Source organism: Microtus ochrogaster, unplaced genomic scaffold, assembly GCF_000317375.1.
Source record: "Microtus ochrogaster isolate Prairie Vole_2 unplaced genomic scaffold, MicOch1.0 UNK108, whole genome shotgun sequence".
Taxonomy (NCBI): Eukaryota; Metazoa; Chordata; class Mammalia; order Rodentia; family Cricetidae; genus Microtus; species Microtus ochrogaster.
In genome coordinates this window covers 236,724-247,970 of record NW_004949206.1, presented here as the reverse complement: position 1 = coordinate 247,970, position 11,247 = coordinate 236,724, and the positions used below count along the sequence as shown (strand labels likewise).

At 43.7% G+C, this 11,247-nt stretch overlaps 2 protein-coding genes across 2 annotated transcripts in view; both read right to left on the bottom strand.

Annotated features, from left to right (window-relative positions):
* Window positions 1-4,337, bottom strand: part of Vstm1 (V-set and transmembrane domain containing 1) — a 31,612-nt gene extending 27,275 nt beyond the window's left edge. The window contains exon 1 of the mRNA XM_013355245.1: window positions 4,304-4,337. Within this exon, the coding sequence (XP_013210699.1) occupies window positions 4,304-4,337 (34 nt within the window). The remainder of the gene's footprint in view (window positions 1-4,303) is intronic.
* Window positions 4,338-10,026: 5,689 nt separating this feature from the next.
* Window positions 10,027-11,247, bottom strand: part of LOC102000698 (T-cell-interacting, activating receptor on myeloid cells protein 1-like) — an 11,322-nt gene continuing 10,101 nt past the window's right edge. The window contains exon 5 of the mRNA XM_005371415.1: window positions 10,027-10,199. Within this exon, the coding sequence (XP_005371472.1) occupies window positions 10,027-10,199 (173 nt within the window). The remainder of the gene's footprint in view (window positions 10,200-11,247) is intronic.

Sequence of the window (11,247 nt, the reverse complement as noted above, 5' to 3'; positions counted from 1 at the left end):
CTTCTTCTTCTTCTTCTTCTTCTTCTTCTTCTTTTTCATAATAATAATAATATTAATATTATCATCATCATCATTTTTTTAGACAAAGTTTCTCACATAACAGCTCTGGCTGTCCTAGAACTTTTTTTTAGGCCAAATTGTCCTCAAACTCACAGAGATCTATCTGCTTCTGTCTCCAGAGTGCTGAAATTAAAGGTGTGAACCACCACTGCCAGGAGGTAAATGTCTTCTTAATTCTTGCTTTTAAATTCAGGATCAAGTGCTATGGAATAATTTTTCTGTACACTGTGAAATGTGTTGTTCTCATTGTTAATAAAAAGCTGATTGGCCAATAGGTAGGCAGGATTTTTGGAGAAGACAGAATGCTGGGAAGGAGGGTAGAGTCTGAGGAGTCTTGAGGAGACTCCATGAGATGCAAACTGAGCAGGATGGAAAGTGCGTGCATGAGGTAAATGAGCTTTGGGGCAGCATATAGATGAATGGAAATGGGTTAATTTAAGTTATAAAAGCTAGTTGAAAATAAGCCTAAGCTATTGGCTGAGCATTTATAATTAATATTAAGTCTCTGTGTGGTTATTTGGGAGTCAACTGGTGGGACAGAACTGACTGCCCGGACACAGAGAGACTGTCTACAGCTGGGATCTAGCTCAATTGTCAGAATGCTTGCCTGGCATGCATAGAACAGTGGCTTCTATCTCTAGCTCCATGTAGAGTGGGCATTAATTTACTTTCCTGTAGTTTTTGCCCTTGGAGACAGAGGCAGGAGGATCACTTGGGAGGTGGAGGAAGGAGAACAGAATGAAAAACATACTAACTAAAAGTGAGGGACCAAGAATTACACATTGTGTCGTTCTGTTCCATACCTTATCCAGAATATGCAAATCCAGAGAGACAGAAAGCTCATTATTAGATGCCAGGAGCAGGAGGTGTGGGGAGCTCAATGAGCATAGTGTCTCTGTGGGGGTGGTGACAGTGTCTTGGAACTAGATAGAGGTGGTAGCTGCACAATACTGTGAATATACCAACTGTCCCTCCTGTGTAGACTTTCAAGTCATTGGTTTTATGTTCTGTGACTTTCACCTCAGTAACTGTTTAAAAATCAATGTGCCTTGGGTAATTTTCCCTCTCTCATGGAGATTTATATGAAGCCACAGCAGCCAGCCGCACAGGATCAAGCCGGTGCATACCTTTAATTCTAGCACTTGGGAGAGAGACTGGCGGGTCTCTGAGTTTGAGATCAGCCTGGTCTACAGAGGGAGTTCTTGGGATAGCCAATGCCACTCAGAGAAACCCTGTTTGGGGGCTGGGGAGAGGGGATTCCAGCATGGAGTGGTGGGGGCTCTGAGGTTCCACCCTTAGCTAATTGCTGTTGAGGGAAGGAGAGCCACTTTGCTTTAGGGGTGTAACCACAGGTAGGTCGCCTGTGTCCCATTGGATGACCTCATACCTATAGGCATATGGTCAACACTAATTGAAATCAATGAGGGAAGGAAGGAAGGAAGGAAGGGAGGAAGGAAGGAAGGAAGGAAGGAAGGAAGGAAGGAAGGAAGGAAGGAAGGGAGGGAGGGAGGGAGGGAGGGAGAGAAGAAAGAAGGAAGAACAAAAGGAAGGAAGGAAAGAAGTAATAAAAAAGAAAGGAAGAAGGAAGGAAAAAAGGAAGGAAGATTTGGGAGGGAGATGTTCTTGGAAATCCTGGAGGGAGTTAAAGAAGAGAGTGGGGATAAATGATTACAATGTATAGTATATGTGTATATATATAGTATATATACATTTTTCAAAGGATAAATATTCATATAAAATATATATGGGGTGGAGAGATACACATGTTAAGACCACTGACTTCCCTTCCAGAGAACCAGGTTTCTATTCCCAGCACCCACATGGTGGCTCCTGTCTGTAACTCCAGTTCATCTGCTTCAACAAGGCCACGTCTCTTAATCCTTCCCAAATATTCTCACCAACTAGAGACCAAGTATTTCCAATGTATGAGCCTGTGTGGTTATTCTCCTTCAAGCCACCACAGTGAACAAGCTTTCAAAGCTGTAGAACCATAGCTGCCCAGGGCCCTGCTTTCAGACCCTCAACCCATGCAGTAGCATGCCAACAGAGCAAAGGAAAAATGGCCTGGCAGCATCAAGCTTGGCCCAGATGGCTCCAGGGGCCAGACCCACAGTTGTCATCAGTGGTGTTCCTCCTGTTGCTGCTGTTCGACAGCTGTGGCTTTCTCCTACTTGTGGAGGGCTCTTTATACTGAAACCCGTGTAAACATTTGTATTGACTTTGTTTTTTATTTAGTGACTTACTAAGCGTGTCTATGCTCTGTGTGGGCTCTTGTGAGAGCTCATGAGGGCATAGGTACCATGGCACGTGTGTGGAGATCAGCTTGTGAGAGCTCATGAGGGCATAGGTACCATGACACGTGTGTGGAGATCAGCTCGTGAGAGCTCATGAGGGCATAGGTACCATGGCATTGTGTGGAGATCAGCTTGTGAGAGCTCATGAGGGCATATGCACCGTGGCACGTGTGTGGAGATCAGCTCGTGAGAGCTCATGAGGGTATAGGTACCATGGCATGTGTGTGGAGATCAGCTTGAAGGAGTTGATTCTCCTCCACTGTGGCATGGACATCCAATGATTAAACTCTAGTCAGTGAAGGGCGCCAATGGCTCAAACATGGCAAACAAGAGAGGTCCCCTGTTCTTCTCCCTTCTTTTGTGTCCCTTATTTGGCCATTTCCTTATCCCCAAAACGGACTGTCAATTCTACATTTTTTCTCCTTAAAACTCACTCATGCAGAGCCGCTTGCTGCTGTTTCTGTCTGATTAAGATTCAGCCACCCTGTTTCTGTGTCTTGCTTAATATTAGATCTCTTTGTGTTAGAAATTGGTGTTTGAGTGTGGTCTGTGCCTAATGGGGGTTCAGAAGGGAGCACTCTATGGTGGTGCAAGCCTTTTATCCCAGTACTCAGGAGGTAGAGGCAGGTGGACCTCTGTAGGTTCCTGGCCAGCTCTGGCTACCTAGTGAAACCCTGTGTGGTAGTTTGAATGAAAATGGCCCCTAGAGGTTCATAGGGAGTGGAATTATTTGAAAGAATTAGGACATTTGGCTTTGTTGGAGTAAGTGGGTCTTGTTGAAAGAAGTATTTCCGTGGATATAGGCTTTGAGGTTTCAAATGCTCAAGCCAGGCCCAGTTCCCCCTCCCCCCCCCACCTCCTCTCTCTTTCTGCTGCCTGCCACTTCAGACGCAGAACTCTCAGTTACCTCCACAGCATGATGGTTTGCTGCCATGCTTCCTGCCATGAGGATAATGAACTAAATCTCTGAACCTGTAAGCTAGCCCCAACTAAATGTTTTCCTTTATAAGAGTTGCCATGGTCACAGGGTCTCTTCACAGCAATATAAACCCTGACTAAGGCCCCCATCTTTAAATACATTTAAAAAATGTCAAACAATAGCAACAATGAATGGAGCCCCAAGCACATTGCCAACTGCTACCAGGAGCTACAGAGAGAGGCCTGGAATAAGATCTCCCTTCTCTCCTTCCAAAGGAACCAGTGTTGTCTACACCTTGATTTCCATAACTCACGTAATCAAGAAATTTATTTTCCATTGTTCTAAACCAACAGTTGGTGGCACTTAGGTACAGCTGCCCCAATAAAGCAACTCGGGCTGTATCAGGACATTTCCAAGAGCAGCTGGTCAACCTGGTCTGTGGCTGGAGACTCTCTCTAAAGAGCATACACAGAAAGAAGCACTGACCGGGAGGGAATACTGTGAGCAGTAAAATAGGAAGGAACGGGGCAGATGTGGCCTTCTGATTGCCATGCCCACACATCTTGACTCTACTCTTGCACCAGGGAGGAACAAGGGGCCTCTTAAATGGGAGCTGCTGTATGATGCAACCCAGCCAGCAGCCCCATCTTCCTCTTCATGGACAGAGATATCTACCTGTGGGTAGTTCAAACCTATGTTGTTAAAATCAGCCCCAGGATGGGGATGGTTGGAAAAATCTGCATCTTACCCACAGCTCTGCATTCGGCAGTTCCTGCACCTCAACCCCTTTCTAATCTGGTGGCATGACCAGACAACGTTCTGGGTGCCCAAAAGGAGATGCAGAGACCCTTATGGAGCTTGAACTTCTTGCAGTAATCAGTGTCTTTAGGTGTGGCACTGATACAGATGTCCTTGAGACCCCCCTCCCATACCAAGTCTCTCACACCCACACATAGACACCCTCATTTCTGCATTCCCATAGTCACCACCTTGACCCAAGCAAGCACTTGTCATAGCCCTGGAGACTCACCCAGGCAAAGCAGGTATATGAAATCTATGTCCATAGCTCCCCTTTTCCCTAAGCCAAGGTCCGGTCTTCAGTTCTCAGGAAGGATTGGCAGGGCAGGAGGAGACCACAGTTCTCTCCTGGCCCCACTTTGTCCCTGGAATCTGCAGGCTGAAGCTTTGCCCTGACACTTGGGTTGCTTTCATAGCTGTTTGCACAGTTTCCTTCCTGAACAGAAACAGGAAGCAAGAAGCCTTGGATGATGACATCTCTGTCAGCCTGGGTGCCATGCAGCTCTGCCCACCCTGGGACCTGCCCTTCTCAACTGAAATCTTACCTAAGATGCTTTCCATTTTAATTTGCTCATTTTTGACAATTTAATGCCTGCACATAGTGTCCTCTGTTCATATTCATCCCCTTCCTACTCCTGCCAGCCCCCTCCTTTCAAACTAGGCCCTCCTATCTTTATACCCTTCCCACCATCCTACCTGACTGCCCCCCCCTTTTTTTTTTAGTTTTACACTTTGGTTATCATTTTTCTCTGGTTATTTAGTCTATTTATTTTGTAACTATAATATCTTTAGGCAAACTATTTTATGTCCTTTTGAAGTTATTCTTTCTTTGAAAATTTCATGAATGAATACAGTGTATCTCGCCTATACCTTCTCAAGTCTCCCCAGCACCTCCATCAATCTCCCTCTTAATCTCATGTCTTCCTTTCAAAATCATTTGTTTTCAGGGCTGGGCAGATGGATCAGCAGCTAAGAGAACATACCTGTCTTCCAGAGCACCCATGTCAGGTGGCTCACAACTGCCTGTACCTCCAGCTGCAGGGAGAACAGACACATCTGCCCTCGAGCGCCTGCTCACACACAGACACACATACATACATAAAATTAAAAAGTATAAATAAAATATTATTTATTTTAGGTTTACATACAAAATGATGCATTTCATAGACAATTTCATGCATATATATCATTTATTTATTTATTTATTTATTTATTTATTTATTTATTTATTTAACGTACATGAGTGCTCTATGCTTTTAGACCAGAAGAGGGCACCAGATCCCACTACAGATGGTTGTGAGCCACAGTGTAGTTCCTGGGAATTGAACTCAGGACCTCTGGAAGAGCAGCCAGTGCTCTTAACTGCTGAGCCATCTCTCTGACCCCACGGCTTTTGTTCTTCTTCATCCCTCTTCTCTGTCTCAGCCCTCTCCCATCTTCTCCAGTCCTCTGCCCTAGCCAATAGTCCTCCCTGTGCTTTCACAGAAACAACCCAGTCACATTAAGTAAAATATGCCAGGCCCACCAAGCCAGTGCCACATTCATTCTTTCATGCATAGGATCAAGGAAGAAAAACTGTCAAGAATGAGGGACAGCTACTGATGTCATATTCCTTACCTTCCCTATTGCTGTGAGAAAATACCTGACAGAAACAACTCAAGGGAGACATTGTTTTGTGTTCACAGTTTCAGTCCACCATGGCTTGGTGGAGGTTGTGTAGGGGGAGCATTTGTTGGAAGCTTTTCTCATCGCTCAGGGAGCTTGGGGTGGAACAAGAAGCAGGCTGTCGTAAATTTCATTTCCCTTAAGGATATGATAAAACATCCCAACAAAGACCAGGCCTGGTGGTGCACACCTTTATCCCCAGCACGCCCTAGGTGGAAGCAGGTGGATCTACAGTCTAAGGTGAATTTAGTCTACATAGTAAGTTCCAACACAGCCAGGGCTACATGGTGAGACCCAATTTCAAAACAGAAATGAAACAACCCTTCTTATTTAGCTTCTCTAGGATCACGAATTATAAGCTCAATGTCCTTTATTTATGGCTAGAAACCAAATATGAGTGAGTACAGGTCAGGGAACCCTGATTGCTCTTCAAGCTGATGAGGGAGAGGGACTTGATTGGGGGAGGGGGAGGGAAATGAGAGGCGGTGGTGAGGAGGCAGAAATCATAAATAAATAAATGAAATTAAAAAATAAAAAAAGAAAAAAAAAGAAATGAAACAACCCAAATGCAATTTGATAGGCTTTATTTGACTCACAATTCCAGGTTAAAGTCCAGCATTAAAGGGACACTAAGGCAACAGAAACTTGAAGCAGCTAGTCATATTGCTTCCATGGTCAAGAGCAGTAAGTAATGAATTAATGCATATATGTTAATACCCAGCTCTTTCACTCTTGGAAAATTGGGTGACCCACACTGATGAATATCTCGAATATCACCATAGAACCTTCATCCAGCGATGGATGGAAATAGAGACCCACATCAGAGGACTGGACTGAGCTCCCAAGGTCCAGTTGAAGAGCAGAAGGAGGGAGAAGATGAGCAAGGAAGTCAGGACCACGAGGGGTTGGTCCACCCACTGAGACAGTGTGCCTGTTCTAATGGGAGCTCACCAAATCCAGCTGGACTTGGACTGAATGAGCATGTGATCAAACTGGACTCTCTGAATGTGACTGACAATGGGGGCTGACTGAGAAGTCATTGATAATGGCACTGGGACTTGTTTCTACTGTATGTACTGGCTTTTTGGGACTCTAGTCTATTTGGATGCATACCTTCCTAAGCCTGGATGGAGGGGGGAGGGCCTTGGACTTCTCACAGGGCAGGGTATCCTGCCCTCTCTTAAGACTGGAGGGGGAGGGAGGAGAGTGAGTGGGGGAGCGAGAGGGGAATGGGAAGAGGGGAGGAAGTGGAAATTTTTGAATGGAAAAATAAAAATAAAAATGGGCGACCCAAGAAGTGGTGCCATCCAAAGTCAGAGCAGGTCTTCCCACCATAATTAAACCCAATTAAGAAAATCCCCACAGACATGACCACAGGCCAATTAATGTAGACAGTTCCTCATTAAGATGTCCCAGGCGATTTAGATTGTGTCAGGTTGACAATCAAAACCAACCATCATACAACTATAAACCTCAAGGTCTACCGTCTGTGACCCACTTACACAGCCATGTTGTCTGGGCACATGAGCCCATGGGGTTATGTTTCACATTCAAACCATTAAAGATGTGGAAGGGGAGCAGAGGAAGGCACATTGGGGATGAGAAAGAGTAACAGAGGGGTGAATATGAGCAAAGTTCATTACCTGCCTGAACCGAACAGTCATAACAATGCTTTACTACAAACTACTACTTGCCATTGATAATTTTTAAAAGAACAGATAAAGTATTCACTAAGAATATATTTGGGGACTAGAGCAATGGTTCAACAATTAGGAGCACTTACTACTGCTAGAAAGGACCTTGTTCCATTTTCCAGCACTCACGTGCTGGCTTACAACCATCAAAATACATGACAATTAATAAATCTTTAAAAAAGAACATAAACATATATATAAGAAACCTGTAATAAATATGATGTATATCGAGGTAAATATATAACATATATTCTAGATAACCAACAGTGCCACAGAAGACACTTAACATGTATATTCTTGTTGTTTTGTTTTTTGAGACAGGGTTTCTATGTATAGCTCTGGATGTTCTAGAATCACTCTGTAGATCAGGTTAACCTTGAACTCAGAGATCTGCCTGTCTCTGCTTCCAAGTGCTGAGATTAAAGGCATGGCAACATGTATGTTCTTAAGAAAATGCAAACTGGGGCTGTGTATGGTGACAAATCCCATTTAATCTCAGCATTGGGAAGAAGAATTAGATGGATGTCTGTGAGTTTAAGGCCAGCCTGGTCTAGGACAGTTATGGCTACATACTAGAAACATCCTGTCTCAGAAACACCAAAAGGAAAAAGAGTGTTAGAAAGAAAGAAAGGAAGAAAATACACACACACACACACACGTACACGTGTTTATTTCTATATAAATACTAATGTGTCAGGTAAACAACTGTATGCTGTGGAGTATTCCTTTACACTGTGTGAAGATGTGTCACTGTGATTGGTTTAATAAAGAGCTCAATGGCCAACAGCTAGGCAGGAAGAGGTTAGGCAGGACTTCTGGGAACAGAGAGGTCTCAGGGAAAGAGTAAGTGGGGTCTTCAGTCAGATGTGAAGGAAACAGGATGGGCAGTACAGAGTAAAGGTAATCGAGCCAAGTAAAAGAACACAGATTAAAAAATATTGGTTAATTTAGTTATTAGAACTAGCTAGGAACAAGCCTAAGCAAAGGGCCAAGCTTTCATAATTAATAAGTCTCTGTGTGGTTACTTGGGGGCTGGCAGGTGGAACAGAGAAAGACTCATTACATCTGTAATCAAGTATGGCCTCTATTCTATGTGAAGAGTCAGAATGAGGCAGCCATCATTCTGTCCTGGGGTGATTCCCACAAAAGCTTCCATCACGGTTGCACAGAAATTCACAGGGATAATTTTGTCCAATTTCACCAAGGATTCATTATTCCTCTGGGGCATTGTGGGGCCTGTGGGTAAAGAAAGTCAAAGGTTAATTGAAAGGAAGACAACCGCTAAATTTGGGAGATTTTCACCCACATCCATTTCCCACCCTTCCCATCTGGAGATGTTCAAATGTCCTTCCTAAGTGTTTCATTTGCAGGAAGGGTGTTGAGACAGAGTCTCATAGTCAAGCTGTCCTCAAACTTGCTATGTAGCCAAGGATGACTTTGAACTCCTGACTCCCAAATGCTGGGATTACAGGTGTACACCATAAACTATAAACTGTTTATGCAGAGCTGAGTACCAAGTACTGGACTTCATGACTGACATCTCTAACTCCAGCTCCAGGGAATCCATGGTCCTCTTCTCACCTCCTTGGGCACTTCATGCAAATGATGCACAGATAAAAACGCCGGCAAACGCCCATAAATATAAAACAACTTCTAAAGAATAAAGGACGGGCAAGCGCTCCATCCACTGAGCTATACCCCTGGATCACTTTTTTCACTGTTTGATATTTATCACTTTATTTTATGTGTATGAGTTTTTGTCTGCATGTATACTATGTGCACCATTTGTGTGCCAAGTGCTTTCAGAGTCAGAAGAGAACACTGGATACTCTGGAACAAAACTCTGTCCACTGTAAGAGCAACAAGTGCTCTTAACATCTGAGTCATCTCTGTAGCCCCTTCTTATTATCCCTACCCTTTGGTGCAAGGAATTTTCCTGTGTGCCTGTGTGGAGAAGCCTGAGACACCACTGTGGCGGACCTGGCTTTTAGATGAACCTATATTGATTTAGGATAGGGCGTAGTAACTATAAGGAATGTGGTTGAATTGGACAATTAAAAAGTTGCCCAAATGTAGGTCTGAATTGGTGGGCAGATTTGCTAGCTGCTTTGTGAAGGCCATTTCATGACTGGTGAAACTTCTTATTCAGTACGTAACTGATTACTTACTTTTTTCCCTAGGGTGACTGGAGTATAACTGACACATGAAAATTAAATATTTTGGGGCTGGAAGGATGGCTCAGTGGTTAAAAGTACTGGGTGTTCTTGCTTGATCTTGGTTCAATTTCCAGCACCCATATGGTGGCTCACAACCATTTGTGCTTTGGAACTTCAGTTCCAAGGATTTCAATACCCTCTTCTGGCCTCTTCAGGCATCAGACATGCACATGGTACAGACATACATCTGCTACACAGACATACATTCAGACAAAACACACATACACTTACTTTTTATAATTAAATATGCCAATATATTGCTTTGTACATGGTAAATACAATTCAACTTGTATCTGTCAGTTATACCTCTATCAACCCGGGATGAAGAAAACCCTCATAATAACACAAGAGACCATTAAAAAAAGGAATGTTCAATTATTTTACCAGGGTCTATTTGGAGACAGCCTCTGGCTATGCCAGGCTTCAACCAGGAAGCCTCCCATTATTAGCACAATTACAGCTGCCAGTGCAAGTCGAATGAGGTTACCCATGACATAGCCTTCTGTCAAGGAGTCTGGGGGTGTGTAGCCTTCTGTCATGGTATCTGGAGACTCTGAAAGGGAGAAGATGATCGTGACTGGCCACAGAGGGCATCCCGCCTTCACAGACAGATTGAACGAATCTGACTCCCCTATGTCCACTTGCATAAAGATCTCTGTTCTCCAAAGACTTAACTCTAAATGGGTTTTAAAATTTAACTTGAAATGGGTATTCCTTTACTTTCTTTTCCTTGTGTTTACTCTGCCTTAGCTTAATGTGGGGATGCTCCTCTCTATGCTGTGAATATGTTTTATTGCCACCAGTTAATAAAGAAGCTGCTTTGGCTTGTGGCAGAGCAGAATATAGCTAGACAGGAAATACAAACAGAGATAGTGGGAGAAAGAAGGCGGACTCAGAGGAGATGTTAGCAGCTGGTGGGGAAGCAAGATGTGAGGTAATAAGCGATGAGTCTCATGATAAAACGCAGAATAATGAAAAGGGGCTAATTTAAGTTGTAAGAGCTAGTTAATAATAAGCCTGAGCTAATAGGTCAAACAATTATAATTAATATTAAGCCTCAGAGTGGTTCTTAAGGATATGGTGGGCAGGACAGCAACCTCCAGTTACATTAGCTCTTTTCCTTTTTTGGCTTTATCTTATTTCTACCTCTGCTTTCTTCCATTTCTCTATTTTCCTTAAATGTATTAGGGGTTAATTGTTGATACAATGCATAGATCAAAGGAGAGACACATAGATCTACAGAACACAGAAATCAGTGGCAGGCCAGCAAGCCTCCTTGGACCACAAAATGCCATATAGGCAGTGAGTTTCAGAAAATTTGAACCTAGCAGAGGAAAGGCTGTTTCACTGTTTATCTCCCCTTCATTTAAGAGGAGCTATTGAATGGTAAGGAGTGAGGGAAATGGCTAAGTGGGTAAAGTGCCTGAACCCCAGAACCCACACAAAGCTGGATACAGTCGTGCATATCAAAACCCATATACTGTAGTGAGATAGCAGGAGAACCTACAGAAGTCTGAGGGCCAGCTAGCCTGGTATCTGCAGCAGGGAACTTGCAAGTAACCCTGTCTCGCACAGGGAAAAAGGCAAAGAGACTGATAGGG